Source organism: Lepisosteus platostomus, chromosome 11, assembly GCF_059453375.1.
Source record: "Lepisosteus platostomus isolate fLepPlt1 chromosome 11, fLepPlt1.hap1, whole genome shotgun sequence".
In the NCBI taxonomy this organism is placed as follows: domain Eukaryota; kingdom Metazoa; phylum Chordata; class Actinopteri; order Semionotiformes; family Lepisosteidae; genus Lepisosteus; species Lepisosteus platostomus.
Genome location: NC_142621.1, coordinates 1156029 through 1176181, shown reverse-complemented (window position 1 = coordinate 1176181; position 20153 = coordinate 1156029). Strand labels below are relative to the sequence as shown.

At 45.7% G+C, this 20153-nt stretch overlaps 1 protein-coding gene and 1 long non-coding RNA gene across 9 annotated transcripts; one reads left to right on the top strand and one right to left on the bottom strand.

Moving 5' to 3' along the window:
• Window positions 1-80: 80 nt before the first annotated feature.
• LOC148651709 (kynurenine--oxoglutarate transaminase 3-like) lies at window positions 81-19844 on the top strand. 8 transcript variants are annotated; one of them, XM_088597692.1, is made up of 15 exons: window positions 81-219; window positions 1680-1790; window positions 12225-12319; window positions 12614-12672; window positions 13082-13226; window positions 13680-13829; window positions 13915-14001; window positions 14420-14545; window positions 14878-14998; window positions 15551-15627; window positions 16037-16126; window positions 16827-17013; window positions 18559-18632; window positions 18830-18916; window positions 19563-19844. In XM_088597692.1, the coding sequence occupies exons 3-15, from the start codon at window positions 12227-12229 to the stop codon at window positions 19626-19628; spliced, it is 1362 nt and encodes a 453-aa protein (XP_088453818.1). In that variant the 5' UTR covers window positions 81-219; window positions 1680-1790; window positions 12225-12226; the 3' UTR covers window positions 19629-19844. The 8 variants fall into 8 exon arrangements, with proteins under 8 accessions (XP_088453818.1, XP_088453817.1, XP_088453816.1 ...); XM_088597691.1 differs by lacking the exon at window positions 81-219 and adding an exon at window positions 624-762; XM_088597690.1 differs by lacking the exons at window positions 81-219; window positions 1680-1790 and adding an exon at window positions 9835-9986.
• LOC148651710 (uncharacterized) lies at window positions 9411-16660 on the bottom strand. Its single transcript, XR_015925137.1, has 2 exons — window positions 16286-16660; window positions 9411-9695 (listed from the first exon to the last, which is right to left on the bottom strand). It is a non-coding gene; the product is annotated as an uncharacterized LOC148651710 (long non-coding RNA).
• Window positions 19845-20153: the final 309 nt, after the last annotated feature.

The window sequence follows — 20153 nt, the reverse complement described above, 5'->3', positions numbered from 1 at the left end:
CACGTCCACAGCGGCAGGCGAGGACGCGGGATTCAGGGGGGGGCCGCCGGAGTGAGATCTGACGTCAGGTCTGCTCTCACCTCGCCCCCTCGCCTGCGTGTTTGCTCAGCGCCGCCGGGGATGTGCCCCTGGCCGAGGTGTCCTCACGTCCCGCTACTCGTTGAGCTTGTAGATGTCTGCGGGGAACCACAGACGCGCTACTGGCGGGGTGGAGACTTGGTGAGAAAATCTCTGAAAGGCTGTATTGTAGAAACGTGAAACATAACACAACCCGGAGCTGATCGGGGGGGGAGGCAAAGGGGGATTCGTGCCCCGGCTCTGTTCCCCAACCAGAAACTGAAGCGGACTTCACCTCCACAGGACCGGGCTGGGGTGGGCTGGGACAAGACCACGGTTCGTCAGGCGCATCCTCTCCTTTTGTGTCAGCGAGACGCGGAGTAAAAAACGTGGCATATATATATACTGTATAGAGAGAGATGTATTTCCGCTGGACCTGTCTCGCTGTAAACACGGACTGAGTGGTATACTGTAGGTATTCTTCTATCTGAAGAACGAATCTGTGGGGACGAATATCCTTCCCTGGCGTTAATTTCCGCTCTTGTGAGACAAGACCTTGGATGTACGCTCGTAAAGGAAGCGCAGCTCTATGACAGGAAAATGAACACACCGCCAGCAGCATCCCGGGAGACTCGCTGTGTCTGTGAAAGCGAATTTCCTTCAAAACAGCGGGTCTATTTTTATATACAGTATACGCCACAAAAGGTCAGTCTCGTTCTCGACAACAAAAACAAAAAAAAATCCGTCTATAAATTTCAAAGCCTCATCTGGTTGAATCGAAACGGCTGAAATGTCTGAAACTCGTAGGGCACATCAAAGAGGTGCTGAACTACACTGCTCCCTGTAATAATTTAACTTTTCAGTTGAAGGCCACGTGGAAGAACGCGTTATAATATTTCAACACGTCGATGGCCAGGCTTTTGCTGTATTCGAACGAAAAAAAAATCACTTCTGCAATTTGTGTCCTTGGTTTTAAGCTAAGGTGTTACATTATTCACCGCCTCTGAAACGTCCAACATTGCAACAGAATGCTTGGATTATATGGTTAACAGCGTACAATTTAGATTCGGGAAAGCGATTTAAATCCAGGAAAGTCCAATACTGACTGTATGTGCTGTGGCAACACTGTAATTTACTGGTCATGCCAGATTAAGGGAACTGAATCTTTTTAGCTTGAAACAGAGCTGGTTATGTGAGGACTTGATTTCATCATTGTCCTGAAACGTCTTGACCAAGTCAGCTCAAGAGACTCCTCCAGGGTCAGCAGCTCCACAGGGAAACTGGGACACAAGTGGAAGAGTAGAGACATTCAAGACAGACAACGGGGAGACACTACTTTACACAGAGGGTTGCGGGAGTCTGGAGCCACGCCCCCGGACATGTGGTTCAGGCTCATCGTGTGGGACGCTATTAGAAAAGGGACACACAGAATCCGTACAGTAGAACATTAATCTACCAGAGAGCAGGACAGGCTCTGTGGCCACAGATACTCTAAAGCTTTATGTTCTCATAAAAGCAGGAAAGAATCCACCTTCTATGCGATACCCACTCCTGAATTCTAGTTTAATTTTAAAATCATTCAGGCCTGGCCTGAAATTAAAAATAAATTGGATGTTTTTCAGGTTAATGCCAACACAGACCACTTCTCTGTACCCAAAGAAACCCGCTAGTAAGAACTTGGGTAATATGGAGCTTTAATACTAACTACGGGAATCCAGGCGTACTTAGATCAGGTGAGTATCATATGTTTTTAATTTAGCATTTTGCTGATTTTCCTCAAGGTGTACAGCTTGAATGTATTCAAATGGCTGAACCCTCCCAAGAAATCGCCAAGTGCTGAACAACTTCATGCAGAGCCCCAGTAGTCACACCAAATCTAGAACACTATTCACTGTAAATCGCTGCGAACCACAATGTTCATCTTGCCTCCTTGATCCGGTCCAAATTAATTTTCTCAAAACTGAACTGGAGCTCCATCTAAGAGCACAGATGTTCCCCATGTGTGACGAGAGTTTAACATACCACCCTTGAGTTTAATAATGTTCACTTCTAGTGTGTTGTACTGTTCAGCATGCAGAAGGAATCTGGATAAGAAGCAAAGGACCAGCTTGCTCTGATCACTGTTCACAGAAATGGAGCTGAGTTCGGGCTCACCCTCGGCCTTTCTGTGGGCCACAGATCATTCAGAGCAGTCTGCTGCATTTTGTTTTTCACGGGCTTCCTATAAGAAAACCGAAAACCGCTTGGAAAACAGGAGGTTGTACTGGCCCAGCAAATTAATTATTTAATTAATGCAAAATTATTCTCCCCATCAGGAGTGTCACTGGGGCTGCTTTGATCTCAAACAGAATCAAAGCAGTACAGCTTGAGGGATTTTTGGATCAGCCACCACGAGGTGTACAAGTACATTAGCCCGTATGCTGTGACTTAAGCCACATGAAACAGAAGCTTTATGCTGAGAGTAGCAGGCAGTGGGCACAGTGATGCCTCTCATGACCTGCTGATGCCTGTTATCTGGCTTCACAGTCAATTTGAAAAAAAGAACACGAGACAGAGAGAGGGTGCAATCCAGATGAATCCAAAGGGTCGTCGCTTTTGTCAACACCTCTTTCCTATTCCGATGAAAAATAATGCCCTTCTCCTTAAGACAAAAGTCTCTGGCTTCTTCACTTTTCCAAAAACTGCTTTCTCTTGCTCCCCATCTTCCTTGTCCTGGATGCTCTAATCCCGCTAGATTCCTCTCGTCATCTGTGGATGCCGATCCTGTGCTTCAGGCCGGCGGTGTGCCGCTCTGCGCAGAAACAGTGTCGCGGCGGCGGGGGCCTGGAGACAGACATCTCTTAGTTTGACTGTGAGCTGGCTGCTGCGATGGACTGCTGTCCTCAGCAGGGTAGATCTCGCCTTGCGCCCCCTGCTTGGGTTGGGCTCCAGCTCTCCCGTGACCCAGTGCTGGGTAAAGCAGCTCCTAAATTGGACTGCTGGATTGCTGGGACTGCGAGCGTCAGTGTCTGCACCACCAGAGCAGCTCCTCCTGCCTCACAGGATCAATGTGCATGAGCTGGAGCTCCAGGCTTCTGCAAGTCCTGCCCTGCTGCTGAAGGTGATGCGGTGCTGCTCTCTGCCAGCTCAGCCTGCAGACTGAGACAGTGGGCGCACCTGTGCTCAGAGAACACAGCCAGCACCGCAATCAAGAGCTTTCGGATGGAAAGACAGCGGGCCAAGATGCCCCACCGTGGACGAAGCGCACTGGGGAAAGAAAGCCCCTCTGAGGAGACTCAGAGCGTTGCGCCGAGCCTGTGGACAGAAGAGAAGAGGGTCAACTGGGATCGAGAGAAAAACTCATTGAAGTCCCCTTCTCTCATCTTGGCCTGGTTGGAACCAAGACACCAATCTCTCCATTTGTCTGCAAAAGTTTCCAGTTAAAATGAAAGAGGCTGGAATGTTATGAATTGTCCAGCACAGAAAAAAAAAACATTTATAAAATTAGACAAATTGCAATGATATTGACATTCCAGACAGTTTCCCATTATCTTTGTCCTTCAGATCTGCCACTGACCTGGGCAAACTGAACTGAAGCAAAAACAGGCAGTTTTTACTGGAAAGCACATAAATCCTCACATTCTCATAGTCCACAGAAATTGGATACATAAATAAACGTACATTTTTCTAATACTTTTATTTCAATAATAGTGTTCAAATAAGCCCCCATCAAACAGAAACTAAATGGCTCCCCTACAAGTTAGATATCTGGTCTGTTGCCACGCAGTGTCTGTCTTTGTCTTGTCCTTGGCTATGGTGTTTGTCCAGCCTGGAGACGAGATAGGTAGTGTCCTACATACAGCAGGAGATGCAGAATCCCGCCAGGGAGAATTCAAGCTTTGTTGCATCAGTGATCAAGCGCAGCCAGCAGGCAGCTCTGAGACACAGTGGCGCAGGACTTACTAAATGACCCTCGCTTGTTTGTTCCCTTTGTTCTGGGCAACCCAAAAACACTTTACGTGAACTGGAACGTGTATACCATTTACCTGGGATACAAGCACCTACCTCCGTAAAACATCAAACAGGCCATCAGAGAGCCAAAATGTTGGAAATATCGCTGGAGGCTCACAATATGAAGTAATAGGGATGTTGTCTACTTTTTTATAGAATATATGTCATAAACTATAGTTCAGGTGGGGAGCTGCGTCAGCATGCGTAGGCTGCAAAGAACCAGGTAACGGGTTTATTCCCAGCTGAAAAGAAAAGAAAGGAAACACAACGTTTAGGCTGCGTAGCAGAAGGCTCCACAGCCGAAACATTGTGTTTCCTTTCTTTTCTTTTCAGCTGGGAATAAACCCGTTACCTGTTCCTTTATAAACTATTTATTGAATACACGTTGAATAGGTACTGTATATTTGTAAGCTTAGCCCAAGTTCATGCCTCGTGGGTTTAATTGTTGTGAAAACGGTTCAACAGCAGGTAAATGTTATTTTTTGTTCTTGATGCACCAATAATCTTAGTAGGCTGTGGCACGTTTTTTTTTATCTTAGTCATAAGTGCTGTTAGTTCAAAAAATATTGCAGGTTACAGCGTTTGGGATTCCCAAGTGAGCATGATTAGGAGCCAAGTACAGGAGCTGAAACCATATGTTTCTGCTGGATTCTGCACAGCAACCCACACGGGGTGTGTGGCAGGAAACAATTAGAGTAGAATAAATATCTGGCCAAACATGCTGACCTTCGAAAAAACCGAGGAGTGTTTTAATTTAATGTGACTTAAGAATGAGCAACTTCGAAAGCCTATTAGCTCAACTGAAACGACACTGCGGGAAAGGCATTTTGCATACATGACGAGAAGGATTATAAATCGCATATTTAATTCAATCTCTTGTGTCTAATGTTGAACTATGCAACATCTTGGAATGTTGTTCAAAACAGGAAATACAGGGAGCCCCCCCAAAACCTCCAAGAGTCCTGTATCTCTGTGTGGTGTGTACATATTGGGTAGGGAAAGTAAACGGTGTTTTTTTTCCACTTTTTCGCTGTGTTTCTGCCCAGTTCTGACTAGAGTGTTTATTCAGAACAGGACATAATTAGTCACTAAAAAACGCTGTGCGTGTCTTGCTGTTTGAAATACTCTGGACTCAGCTGAGACACGGAAAATGCCGTGACATTGGGATTGGCGTCAGACGCTAACGGATAGGATTGAACGTGGAAATGTAAAAAAAAAACACACACAAAAGAATTAAAGAGATGTCAGCACCCTTTAACCTTGATACGATGTGTGCTCTGGGCACCGAATCCATGTGGGGGTGTAGATATAACCAGGCTTGGAGAACTGAAATAAACTGCACGCAACTCTCTTCTGCTTGAACAGCTGCTCAGTCTGACCCGCCGACACTTGCGTGCTGGAAGCTCAGCTCAAACTGGCCAGAAAATGTGCGTCACTCTACAGCCATTAAAAAAGAAACACAAAACCAAGCTTCCTGCATTGCACTGATCTGTAAATATTGATTTGCCATAACAGACATTTTTCAGCGTGCGCTTCTGCTGTTAGTATGTCTGCTGCGTCTCGCTGCTCTCTCGAGTTTCAAATCAGACGACAGGACCCTGCTGAAAATTTGCCAAGCTGGCTACCGGGCTAATGAGTATAAACCCCCATGACTTTCTTCCTGATAGACTCAAATATGTCTCTGTGTTATGGTTTGCGCTCAGCCTGGATAAGGGTGTCCACTAAACTCGTGAAAAGGCACTGGCCTCAAATATCCAATACATTCTGACACCGACACACACTTCACTATAATAATAATAATAATAATAATAATAATAATAATAATAATAATAATAATAATAATAATTGCTTAAACTTATATAACGCTTTTCTGGACACTCCACTCAAAGCGCTTTACAGGTAATGGGGACTCCCCTCCACCACCACCAATGTGCAGCCCCACCTGGATGATGCGACGGCAGCCATAGTGCGCCAGAACGCTCCTCACACATCAGCTATCATTGGGGAGGAGAGCAGAGTAATGAAGCCAATTCAAAGATGTAAAGAGCTTCCAGCAGAATAAAAACAATGTCGACAGCACTTGTGGGTTAATGAGTTTGGGGGAAGTTGGCTGATATTTGTATTTATAAAATCGTATTTATTTTTGCGGTGGCAGAAGTACTGTAGCAGTGTTGTTCACTGGGGTTGTAATTGTGTGTGGATTTCAACAGCCCGCTTAAACTCTCGTGTTCTACTGTATTGACCCAGAACACAAGAAATTAAGAACAAAGTACATTTTGATTCCCTTTCAGAAGTCCTTCTTCTGACCGTTAGGGTGCATATCTTATAACTTACTTGCAAATAAAAAAAGAACGGTTACAACAGTGCATTGGCGCAAGTTAAACATACAGCTGAACATTTTCTGTTATCAGTACAGCTACTCATAATGTTTTCTAGTCATCCAAGACTCGATAGTGACTTTAGACAGGAAACTATTAAAGAAGAGAAAGCGGGATACGGGTCAAAAATGCCCTGAGCTTCTAATCAAAACAGCTAAATAAATGAGCAAGCCGCCACAGAAAAAAAAAACATGCTGAATTTAAATGCGCATGTTCAATATTTATTAAAATATAAGCTTTAGTAGCTGAATGTACCAAAGGGAAAAGGAAAAATATATTTAATCTTTTTAAACTAAAAAAACAGAAGAGAATTTTGCTGCAGGCTGCTCCTTGTGCTTGTAGCCAGTGTGTCTCGGCGGAGCGCAATTTTCCAATTCAGAACGGAGTGGAAAACTATAAAATATTAAATTGCAAGAGCAGTGCAAAAAAAATTCTAAGCATTATAAATTCACTTTAATTTCGATAATTAGACCCAAAAGGCGCGTGCTGCTGAGATAATCTAAGAAAACCTATCCTTCAGGATTCATTTTTAATGTGTAACTTGGGTTATAAATAAATGAGTAAGTTAATGAAATTTAAAGAACAGACAGTTAATTAAAAGTTGGGCATTTAACTTGGTTACAACTTTGAACATGTACTGATTATCAATACAATCCGTGAGAAGCGTCTGACAGCTCAGAGCACGTCTGAAGACAAACGGGGATCTTGTGTCGGAAACATTTCTGAGCTCTGTCTCAAACACTGAACGAGGTGGTCCACGGGATTTCGTAATGTGATTTTCAAATGAGGATGCTGAGGATTGAGCAGTTTTGTTAGCTTTCAGACAACTAACCTGAGTAAAATTGCATAGAGAAATCCAGAGAAATTGGGTCCAACACCAGACTGTGTGCTTTTGAATTACAATTAAACACACGTTCTGAACCTCCATTTTCTGGCTCTTGTAAACTGTGGGAAACAATCACTAGAATTCCTGTTTTAAAATCTGTTTTAACGAAGAGGGCAAAATGATGTGCAATTCAAAGATTCAATGTGTTGTTTGCAATGTGTATCTCTATTGATGAATGCTTTTTGTTACAGTTTATTAATGACATATATTTCTTACAACGTGAATAACTACTATTCTGTTTGTGTTCTAATTAATACTTTGTTCTGAACTCTTGTTGAAAATGGATATCCTGGGCATTGGAGACCTTTCTGCCCAGATTCTGTCCCTGATGTGCCTCATAAATGTAGTTTCTAGTGGCCCATTCTGACTTAAGATGTCCTATAGATTCATTAAAAATCCATGATCTACAGGCTGTGATCAAATTCCCAGACTTTATTTATATTCTTTGCATTAATAATCTTCCTTTCCCTATCTAGCTCTGCTGTTCACCATTACAGATGACACAGATGAGCCCAGAAAAGGTTTCTTCTCAATTCTGCACTTTAAAAATGATAAGGATGGGATGTGAAAAACATGTCAGGCCTGCTATGCTAAACCTCTTCAGCACAAGGTTTTTTCCAGTTGTATTCTCCTTATTTAATTTCCCAGTAAAACCTGTAATATAATCCTGTAATAGCTAGTTAATTTAGTTAAATGGTTGGTGAATGTGAAAAGCTCTCTCTAATATGACTATTTGTGCTCAGCAGGGGATACGACAGAAACTGAGATCCCTCGCACATTTAATTAAAAACAAAGCTTAGTGCAAAGCATTAAGCACCAGATTTGCCAGTTAAATTGTTAATACGATGTAAATTGCACAGCAATAAATAAAGATGGCTGCGTGGGGAGAAAATTAATTATTGGTGAGATGTTTTATTTATTAAAATGTTAATGTGGAATTCAGTATACATATTTGTTTCAGACCATAATCTTCCCCAGATATGGAATCAAAGTTAGGTCTCCAGTAATTTTCAATGATGTTACTAAAGCTTATTTGGATTAATGTTTTCTGGTTTTGCTTGTTAGGATTTTGTCCTCTCTGGGATACAAGGAAGGTCTGTGTTTACGATTTAAACTGCGGTCTAGGTTGCACTGTGGGCTCATTGTCTTTAAATATTAAGCCCGTGTTGTGCATTGTGCACTATGTTTGCAGAGTTGTGCTACTGCTAGAAGTGGTGTAGAATCTGTGTTTGCAAATTTCCATAATGAACAGAAATGTTCGACATGTTATGGACAGTTATTCCTATTGGCTGATACCAGCTTAATCCTGTCTATGCATTAGTACTAAAGGGGTTTAAATGACAACCTTTTCATTTATCATATTTCTGATAGATTGTGGCCCCATACGACTCAGTTGCATTAGCCTACATTAATTGCTAAAGTATTTGACATCATCACTCTGTTGATATAAACAACACATTTCTAATGACTGCAGCATATTTTGTGTTAGTGGACAGTCCAATACAATATAAAGGGTTAGCTAGGAACTTCAAAATATCTGTGTTGAACACCTTCCACCTACAAACCTGTTTCAGTTGGTATTAAAAAAACATCCAGGTGTGGACTTATATATTATATTACTACGAAAAAACGACTTAATGGTGGTGCTGCACATTGGTGGTGGTGGTGGAGGGGAGTCCCCAACACCTGGAGTGTCCAGAAAAGCGCTATATGTGTGTGAGCAATTATTATTATTATTAAACTGTTTAATTGGGCACCTTCGTTACAGACTAGGCCGTATTTTATTATGTTAGCTAACTTCAGGAGGCGCAGCTTGGCCAAAGAAACATGCCCAGTGCTAATTAGGACCCGCCCATATTCTCAGATTGAAACGTTCCCCACCCCTTAACTTCCCAGACACAATGGAAATAGAAACGCCCTCGGAGCGGAGGGATGAACTCTGAAGGTTGAGAAGACGCGATCCGTTGGCCTCATTCGTCAAAAGAATATTTTAGGTTTTACTGTGCGTAACAGGAAACCTTAAATGTAAGCAATCTAAGTCAAGTCACACAAAACAGGTCACTGGCGCTGCGGTGGAATCAATCACAAATCTTTACATGCAGGCTTTGGTCTGTAGTTTATTAATGCGCTCATTTAAAACATATCATCTATACGTACTCTGCGGAACTGTTCATTTGTAATATGTAAAAGTCCTTGTCGGCATAGCCGCTGCACTCGGTTGGAATATTGTCTCTCGCCAACTGCTCGGATGGGGCCGGGTTGTGCGTTTCCATGGAGCTGGCGCCCCCTGCTGGTGCGCTTGTGAACGCCCAGCTCCGCGCTGTCCCGCTCAAGCGGCTCCTGTTCGCCTTGAACACGGGATCTCCCACGTTTTCACAAACCCTCTGTCGAAAGGGAAGAAGTTATTCACGACGCATTCGTGAAAGATATATTATTTCCGCTTGGTTTGGGTGTTTCTATGCCTTAGGCTGGTCAAAGTCTTGATCGTGGCCGTTTTTACAAATGTGCAGGGTTTCACAATATTTCAGGAGGGTAATGACCCCATGGGTCCAAAGCACAGTTTGAGCTACCCGTTTGTGCTACATGTAGTGCCTCTTTAACACCATTAGAGTCCCTTGTGACTGACACACACATCTCTCTCAGGACATCGAAGAGCCCTGCACACATTCAGCATTGTAAGTTTTTTTTATGTTACAGAGTTGATCCGTATAATTTTCCTAAGTAATAGGTGCTTTGTTTTGGGGTTTTGTTTTTCCAGTGGAGACAGAAAAATCGAAAAGCAGATTGGACGCATTTGTTACCATGCAATGCATAAGCAACTTGTCTTGTTTTGTGTTATTAATTATTGCAGGACAGCTTAAAAAATACGACTACTGAAAAGGTGGCGATGGTGGTAGTGTTGTGGCCCTGGGTTCAATTCCTAGCCTGCTCTCGTCTGTGAGCACATTATATATGGTTTTATATGCGAGTGTCCCACTCTAAAACCTTCTGTATTTTACATGTACAAATGTAAATATGTAACTTCCGTATTTGAAATTAAATTATGGCGTTACTATTTTTGAAAATTCTGCACATATAAATATTTATATGAACCTTTAGTATGGCCCAGATAAATTATAGATTTGCTCACAGTGTCGCCTCCCCTCTCGCCTAACAACAGATGTCATGACTGTTGCGAGAACCTGTTTCCCCTTTGAACACACTTTTGTGTGTGCACTCATTTTTGTTTGTGTTGTGTACGGTTTTTTTTGTTTCTCATTCTTGTGTGTTGCGTGTTGTGTAATGGCACGTCTGGGCCACCGTACCCCGGCGGCTCGGAACGGGTTAAAGCGGAAAGAAAGGGGACAGATGAAATTTGGGTGCAGTACTTTCCTCAAGAGTGCAACAACGAGGTCTCTCCCGCAACCTGCCAGCCAGCCGCCGTTCCTCATCACAAACTGCAGACTTATGCCTCTGCGTGCCACCACTTCACCGGCTCCTCCCGCAACAGGGGAAGCGACAGAAACAAAATTAAAACTGAAAATAAATTGCGCGAAAGTGCTTTAGTCAATCTACAGATGGGAAGAGCAGAATATCTGCAGTTTCTGCGCAGTTTATGCATAATGGAAGCAGCTAGTAGGACTGAGATTTAATCCTCATATTACTTTGGTCGGAGATCGACGTGCTTGAAGCTCTTGAAGTTACTGTGACCAGGAAATTCTAGTCCATTATCTGCTTATAAAGGTTCACATACTTTTTTCAGGCATAAACAAATGTGTTTTATGTGCTTAGCTGTACACCGGACAGACGAAAAAAGTGGAAACCTACGATGCAATTGAGGGTCCTTAATGTATAGTTGGTGCGGCTGTGCATGGTTGAGGGTACGTCGGCGCGGATCACGGTTTTGCTGAAGCGTTTGCGTCGCCCTGTTGGCTCAAGGGCCGCAGCGACCTGCAGCAGCTGCGCAGCGCCTCACCGGATCTGCGCAGACGCGCAATAAAATCTGCACCGCTGCAGCTCGGCTCTGGTTGGACGGGCCGACGGGGAGTGACTGTGCCCGGTGGAGAGACACCTACACTTGAAAACAGTGAACACCTGAAAAGCGGTGTTGCCATTTTACTGCCCTGGGAGGTAGTGATCGGGGTCGGGTCTCTTGCTGTGCCGCGATCTTGCATGGTTGTGCAGCCAGGAGGAGCATCTGGAGGGTGAGGTGTCTGGAGTTTAAACTGGTTTAAACCCCGATTTTCAGTGTACAGTGTGTAATTCGACAAAGCCTAGACGTCAGGAGTAAAAGCTATCTCCCCCGTATCGGTTTTTTACCCCACACGGTGCTGTCGCTGTGCTCGGCAGTGCAGTCTCCAAGCCCGGTTCTGTTCTGATGATCTCAGTGTGTGCGGACCAGCGGTCACAGCAGCTCTAGAAATGTTTAATGTTTTTACTTTAGATTTGTGTTAGGTCAGTTCTGTCCTGGTTGAAATTCCAGCTGGTTCCGGTAACTGATTTCCGATGGTCTGAATGGACTATTATTATTATTATGGGGTAAGAGGTTCAAAATGGCTCACCCATTAACGTGTGCTGGTAATGATTTATCAGTAGTGTGGTATGTAACTGTGGATGTAAACGCGGTGCTGTAAAAAACTGGTGACTACAGAACTGGGTTTTAAAACTCACTGAGCTACAAGCTACTGGTCACTAGTATACACCAGTTAAGCCTTTTGTACCGGAATTGACATCGGAGTGTGTATAAGCAACCTGTTTATCTTGTGTATTGCTTTAAAAATAATCCAAATACAGGCATGACCATTGTGCCTAAAGATTAAATAATATTAATCAATGTGATTTTAACCAGTATTTAAAATTCAAATGTATAGTTAGCTTTAACTCAAAATGTTATAGTTGTGAAAATGACAGAGCGGGGCATGTGTCTGCTGCAGATATGAACTTGCGCCACGCCCTCAGCTGCTGTCCTGCTGTGTGTAGCTTGCCGAGAACAATCTCCTGGAGACGTCAGTGCCTGTCTACTTCTCAAGTGAGTCTTTGTCTTACACTGTTCAATCACAGTTGGACACTGGGAGCAGAGGTGACAAAAATAGGAGACAACATTCTTATGTTTAGTTACAGTACCTCCTTCAAGCAAAATGGAGCCAGAGGACATACCATGTGTTCATGTGTCTGCCATACTTTCACGCCTTGTCTTTTGACTTTCTTTACATCAAAGAGGTTTAAATATGTCTGTAATGTACAAAAAAAATGTATTTTATGTTTTGAGTCAATGATTGAGAAAACCTCATTTCTGATTCTACTTTTCTCCCTTAAACTTTAGATGACTTCGTTCAGGCACAAAAATACCAAAAGAATCCAAGGCCTCGATAAAAACATATGGTAAGTACAGTGGTGATCCCCCTGAGAGCTGAAAGGTGTCAGTTCTGTACATCAACCAGTCAGTTGTGTCTGAGGATTTCTTTGATACTTATTTCACCGGAGCAAAGTTTTGAAAAGCTACCAAAGAGAGAAAAGATCTGCTGAACACTACGGCTTCGAAGAATGCCATTGTCTCGCCACTATTCTTGGTCCGTCTTAGTGGCGGGTGGAGCTTTCATGCTCCTGTGCTGCAGTGAGCCTGAATCCATGCGCATCACAATCCAGGGCGCAGGAAGCGATCTCACAGGGCTGCAGGGTTAAAGGGCGCCTGAGCTGGGGATTCGATCTCGGGGCTCGGCCTCGGTTGTGTGGAGCACAGCGCCCTAGACCCGACTGACGTGTGTCTGTCTGTCCGTCTGTCTGTCTGCAGGGTGACCTTTTCCGCTGTGGCTGCTGACCCCTCCATCGTCAACCTGGGGCAGGGCTTCCCGGATCTCCCCCCTCCCCCCTACGTCACGGAGGCGCTGGCCAGGGCGGTGTCTGTGGACAGGCTCAACCAGTACACCCGGGGCTTTGTAAGGGCGCTGGGGCGTCGGGGCACGCTGGGGTGGGGGGGCTGGGGAAGATTGCCGCCTCTCGTACCTCCGGAAGACACGCACTCTTCTTAATTAGTAGGCAAGTTTGTTTGTTTGTCCAAAGTCGTGGATCACTTTCACAGACTTGTGCATGATCCAGTGTTTGGCTGTACGTGTCCACAGATGCAGTAGACATGTGGCTGTTGTGTTCAGTGAAACGTCTGGAGCGGGCCGTGGTGGGGAACGCGTCGGGCAGCGTGGCCGTGCTCCTGGAGCCGACGGCTCTCCTGCTGCAGCCCGTGAGACGCAGGTCTGCCTGCAGGCTTCATGCTGGGTCGAGCGCCGGTGCGTCTCCCGCAGCTTGAGGGCCGGCAGGAGGCTGGCGGAGGCCGTTTGTTGGCGCTGTACCCGCTGAGAGGCGGTGCTCAGCTCGCCCCCTTGTTCTCCCGGCAGGGGCACCCCTCTTTAGTGAAGGCGCTGTCGCAGGTGTACGGCGCGGTGTGCGGCCGCCAGGTGGACCCACTGAAGGAGGTCCTGGTGACGGTGGGGGCCTACGGGTCGCTGTTCGGCACCATGCAGGCGCTGGTGGAGGAAGGAGACGAGGTGAGTGTCCCCCTGGCCGGACTGTCGCTGCTCCTGACGACTCCCCCCGACGTCCCACAAAGCCCGGGTTCTCTCGCTGTTGCAGGTGATCATCATGGAGCCCTTCTTTGACTGTTACGTGCCCATGGTCCGAATGGCCGGAGCAAAGCCCATCCTGATACCGCTAAGACTTGTGAGTCTGATCATTGTATGTTCATGTTGAAAGAAGCAAATCCGTCGAATCGGTCTGGGTATCTGCACACTGTGTGCCAAGGGATGTGTGTAACGTTTGTGGTTTATTTTAAAATTGTCAGTAATGCTCTTGAACCCTGTTTCCACTTAGGGAGCTCGCCTCACGTACAGTGGAGTCCGACATGCTTTGAATTTGAACGAGTCAGATGTGCAGTAGATTATGAGTTATTGTATCTGTGCAGAACACCTTTAGTACTTGGGTCTAGCTGTTAGGGCTCAGTACTAGATAAGGTACCTCCTGATAGCTTGTATGCAGTTCATGTGCTCATAATAGCTCATGCCTTTTGTTGGATGTAAAGGACCTTAAAATACAAAACTGATGCTTCTTTCCACGTTGCTGTGCTGTTTTTAAACACCAGAAAACGTCTGAGGGCTCTGCTTTCACCAGTGCAGACTGGGTGCTCGACCCAGAAGAGCTCGCGAGCAAATTCAGCTCGAAGACCAAAGCCATCATCGTCAACACACCTCACAACCCCTTGGGAAAGGTGAGAGCTCTGCCCCTTTCCACTCTCGCAGACTGGCCCTGGTCCTGGAGAGCCCCCCGTCCTGCAGGTATCCTCAATCTCGAAAGGCCTGGGGCAGTTGATCTAGGATCAGCTGAAGTACTTTAAAGATCATTTGGAAGAAAAGATTGAAGTATCCTTCCGCTCTCTTCAGCTTCGGGACCGGTTGATCAGTTGCTTAAACAAGGGTTCCTAATCTCTTAAGAACAGGCGATTTAGGGTGACCTGCGAGATTAACTGGACAGGGGCTCTCCGGAGTCCGGACTGGGGACCCCTGACCGAGACTCTGAGCACTCCCCCGGTTGTGTTCGCAGGTCTTCAGCAAGCAGGAGCTGCAGATGATTGCCCACCTGTGTGTCCAGCACGATGTGCTGTGCTTCAGCGACGAAGTGTACGAGTGGCTGGTATACAAGGGGCAGGAGCACATTAAGATCGGTAATGCGTTCGGGACTGCAGTACAAGCACAGCTTGTGGGCTCATAATCGGAGTCGTTGCAGAAATATCTTTCTCATTCTGTGCAGATGTCTTTTACTTTTACTGGTGACCCAGTGCTCAGCTTTATAGTTTTTATTTGTAGATAATAAGATTTTGTCCATATCCTCTACAAAATTGTTTTTTCTGAGCTCTGCAGGAATCGGGGAAAACATACAGCTTTTACAAAGAAGCAGAAATGTCTCCTTTACTCAGTCTCCCACTCCAAATAACATTCTGGAAAAAAATATTTTGAGTTTTAAGAGTCCTGTGTTAAATTTCTGATGGATTCCAAATATTTGAAACCCAAAATTTCCATTATTGGTTGTTCTTTTAAAATAAAATATATACTTATTTTTGTGCGGTTCCTAACCAGATGTGTTCAAGAAGCAGTAAGGCACTCTCCTGTCAGTAAATATTAATGGCTTTAAAATGTGATCAGGAAGTCTAAGACTGGCTTCAAATTTAAACTGTTTGTACTGTTTTGGAGTTTGACCTGGAGTTGTTTCTTTAAAGCTGCACTTCCTGGCATGTGGGACAGAACCATCACCATCGGCAGTGCGGGGAAGACCTTCAGCGTGACTGGATGGAAGGTACAGTGACCCAGCTGCCCGCCGTCGTGGCCTGACTGGCTCTAGAAGTGCGTTTGTTCTGGGAAGATGGCTCCCTCTGCTCCAGGTCTGATCGTGCACTAGTGGGAGCAGCTGAGTTCGGCAGAAACGTGTGGAGGTGTACAAGTTGTGTGCATGTTCACTACGCAAGAATAAAGACAGGACCCACATCAGTAGTCCAAGAGACAGAGTGTGTGAGCTGTGTGTCTGGACTCAAGGCAGCTGTGGTGAGAGATCTGCGGTCAGCCTGGAATATGACCGCATTTACCCCACCATGTGCACGGATAGACACCTGCCTATTGTCAGACAGCTCTTCTAGAAATATACACTTTATATATACTTTTAGTTTAGGTTCAGAGTGATCAAATGACTTTCTTTTTTTTGTTTTCAGCTTGGCTGGTCAATTGGTCCAGAACATCTAATCAAACATCTTCAGACAGTCATGCAGAACACCCTGTATACCTGCCCCACTCCCTTACAGGTAAAACCTGTTTTTTTGCATTTGTGACATTATCTTATATTTCACATTTGAAACTGAATGTTTAGTTTTAATACTGAAGGTATTTTTAATGAACAGAATTCAAAGGCTTCATTTGCAAAATAAATCTGTGATTTGCAAGTTTAAAATTTGTCGCCTTACCTTGATCGGATCTGACCCTGTCTTCTGAAGTGCCAGGTGAAATGTAAACCGTCCTGCTGAGGACTGGTCTGTGTGATCCTCCTGTTCTGTTCTGGTCCGACAGCAGGATGAGCCGCTGATGACATCACACCAAGCGAGTTGTAGAAAATCAGGTCGTGTCCCTCGATCGTTCTTCCCCTAGTGGGATCATGAGAAAAACTGTTTATAAATCAGGGGAGCTATTCAGCCCACCTGGCCCAATGTGGTATTGCAGTTAGTAGTTACTGGAATCGATCCCGTGCAGCCATTGCGTGAAAGAAGTCAACTTCAATAACCTGGCCAGACAGCTTGTTCCACACTCCCACCACCCTCTGTGTAGGGAAGCGTCTCCTCCTCTCGGTTTTATTGTACTTCTGCTCAGTGTGTCCGCCTATGACCACAGTGCTCCCGTCGGACAGTTGAGGGAGGATGAAGGGGAAAGTGATCTGGCCTTGCACTGATTTTTGTGCTCTTGCGACTGAAGTGAGAGTGCTCTGACCCCAGCCCCATGTCTGCCCCGCAGGAGGCCGTGGCTCAGGGCCTGCTGCTGGACTTCAAGCGCATGGGTGACCCCGACTGCTACTTCTCGTCTCTCGCCCGCGAGCTGGAGGGCAAGAGGGATCGGATGGCCGGGATCCTGGAATCCGCTGGCATGAGACCCGTCGTTCCCGAAGGCGGCTACTTCATGCTCGCGGATGTGTCTGCGCTGGGTGAGTCGGCTGTTCCACCGGGGTTTTCGGGAACGTGTCCTGCCCTTCTGGAAAACTGTCCCAGGCTCACATAGCCGCAGATCAGTGAGGGCCACTGTGTCCACGTCGTCATGGGGGGGGGCTTTGGGCTCATCACAGACAGGTTGTGGGTTCGAGTCCCTGCTGCAGACACTGCTGTTCCTTCAGTGAGATACTTTAGCCCAGTTTCTCCCGTCCTCCCAGCTGTATAACTGGGCACCGGTACTGCTGGGGTGTCATCCCTGTGATGGACCAGTGTCCCGTGCTGGGGGAAGTCGCCAGCACTCCAGACCAGTAGACACTACAGGAGCTGGGATGAGCTCTGTCCCAGTGAGTCACTGTGGCCCTGGTGTGAGCCGTGAGTTCACCTCTAGTGCCTCTAGGGCAAAGAGCTTGCACTCGCAGTCTGTGTGAGCCCCTTACACACACGTTTCCCAGATATTTGTATGTCATTTTTAGTGAGTGAAAAGAGGGAATTGGATTACATACAGTACACTGCTAGCATATTTCCCCCTCAGCGTCATAGTACATTAGACATGTGATGGGTAAAACATTTAATCAGCAGTGAATCAAAAATCTTTTGACACAAGTGGAAATTATGTGCATTTAGGACACAGATCAGGAGACCCGTCTCTACACAAAGGGTGGTGGGTGCTTGGAACTGGAACCCCTTGCCCATTTAAACTGATTCCAACAGTTCTGACACAGGACAGCTGGCTGAGAACCTCAGACCAACGGGTTACGAGTAGCAGCAAACAACGGGCCACACTGCCGCCTTTAATCTGTAATCTTGTGTTCTTCTTACAAAAGCTATGACAGTGTTTGGGCCCTGTTCTGACTGCGTTTGCTCACAGAGGGGAGGCAGGGCCCTGGTACGAGAGCTGAAGAGCCCAGTGGTGCTGGGAGACTGATCTCGGCAGAAGGCAATGAGTGTGAAGAAAACAGACAATGAGCTCTTCTGTCCAGCAAAGACAAGAGCTGTCGCAGTTCAAGACACTGCGTACTGACAGGACTGTGTCACAACGCTGACTTTGTTCACATCAAACAGGACTCCTTATTCTACACATTGAAGGAACAGTAATGCACAGCAATTTGTGTTCTGTTGTCAGTGTAGTGTAGTGATGAAGGGGTTTGTTTTAATTTTAATAAGTAGCATAGTGATTTTTTCCCCAGAGTTAAAAACTGTACTTGTGGTCCGAGGGCTGGGACAGACGGCTAATCTGTATCGAGCATGGAGAGCACATCACAGCACCACCAGGGCTCTAGTTCCTGACTTCCCTTGGAGCCTGTCCAGCATTCCTGCTCACAGTGTGGGAGGGTAGAAGTGTGCAGAAAAATAGTCCAAGAGTATGGAAGTATAAAGAAATTGGTGTGAGGAATGTGCTCTGCACAATGACCGTTCGCCTTAAACGTGATACACTAGAGAGAAATGGCCTGCATGACTTCCTCTTGCCCGTGAGCCGTCTGGTGGATTCTGAGCACTGCAGAGCCTGTGTCCGAGCGTGACAATGTTTTCTGTCTGCGCAGACGTGGACCTGTCTCACGCAGGAGACGACGAGCCGTACGACTACAAGTTTGTGAAGTGGATGATCAAGGAAAAGGTACAGCTCTTTCCTCCTGCTGTGCTTGGGGAGTGCTGAGTGTGTGCTTTGTGGGAGTTTTCCACAGCGGCAGTGAGTGCCCATACCCAAAACAAATCGGATGAGGCAGACCCTACCGCATGAGCAGGCAATTAGGATGTTATTGGAGTCACAGAAACCTGGGGCCCTTCTGGACTTTTTTTTCTTTTCTCTTCCAGAAACTCGCAGCTATTCCAATGACTGCCTTCTGTGGAGAAGAGTCTAAGAAGCAGTTTGAAAAATACATCCGATTCTGTTTCATCAAGGTAGCCTGCTGCTTTTCTGCCTTTATGAAGGCATCTTTCCCTGGGTGTCCCGAGCAAGTCTCCCCCTGCTGGCAGCACGCCTGTCCTGCAGGCGATGGGCTGCCTGGCGTGGTCTCCTGTGGCCGGGCTGAGACTGGCCTGTGGGCAGTGGGAGTTTCCCTGAGGGTGGCCGAGCAAGACGAGACAAGGCCTTGCTTTCTCACGGTCATACCTCTCTTGTAGGATGAACTTAAATTTAAACAGGCTTCTGTTTAAAAAAGGTTTGAAAAAACGTTAAAGGCAAATGCCAAGACAGGAACTTGTTTTTGTCTGAAGGCAAATGGTAGCAATGGTAAAGGCTGCTGTGTGCAGGCAGTTTAAGCACAATAAACGTGCCGTGTGTAAAACGGCAAATCAAAGCTGAGTGACCTTCATGATGGCCGTATTTCTTCTTATTGGGGGACACCAGAATGGTGGCCCTGCTCATGGCTTGTCAGGACTTCAGGCCCAGGCCAGTTGTATTGAATATGACTGACACAGTACAGCTGATCACCTGAATTCCAGTTATCCGTTTAGGCCAGCTTGAAATGAATGGATACTGATCCCGCTGGCGAGTTTTGTAGAGTTTGAGCATTGCGCTGACTTTTTGTTTTCCCTTATTTTGCAGCGAGACGACACGTTAGATGCAGCAGAGGAGATTCTTAAGAACTGGAACAGAGCGGCGCCTGTCTGATAGTGAAGACCTGGCCCTGGCCCTGGCCCGGCGCCGTGTTAGCTATCTTGCAGGGAATGTTACGTTTTGAATTTGATGATGCGTTGAATTTGAGCTAATTGAAACATTTCAGTATTGCTGTTTTGCATCACCAAGTTTATTACCGTGATGGTTTGAGTATTTCTGTGTGATGCAGTGGCCTTTTCCATTATACCATTAAAGCATTTTTACCTGCAAGTGCTTCTTAAAGTCTTTTATTATCCTGCGTTCGGCATTTCCCCTGTCTTCTCCTCAAGGTCCCTGCAGTTATCTCTGTCCTGTGAGGTGGTTTTCTCCTGGAGAGGAGCTCGTATCTCACCCTCATGCCGTTTAAAGGACATTTAATATACAGGTCTTTTCTGTCGGAAATTAAGAATGTGTTGAAATTAAAAAGAAACGTCAGTTCAGAGTTATTTACACAATTATCACAGCAATCTTATTATGAGAGACTGATTAAATTAAATTTTACGAAAAGTTTGTTGGAGTTGGATAAGACCACTTTATTAG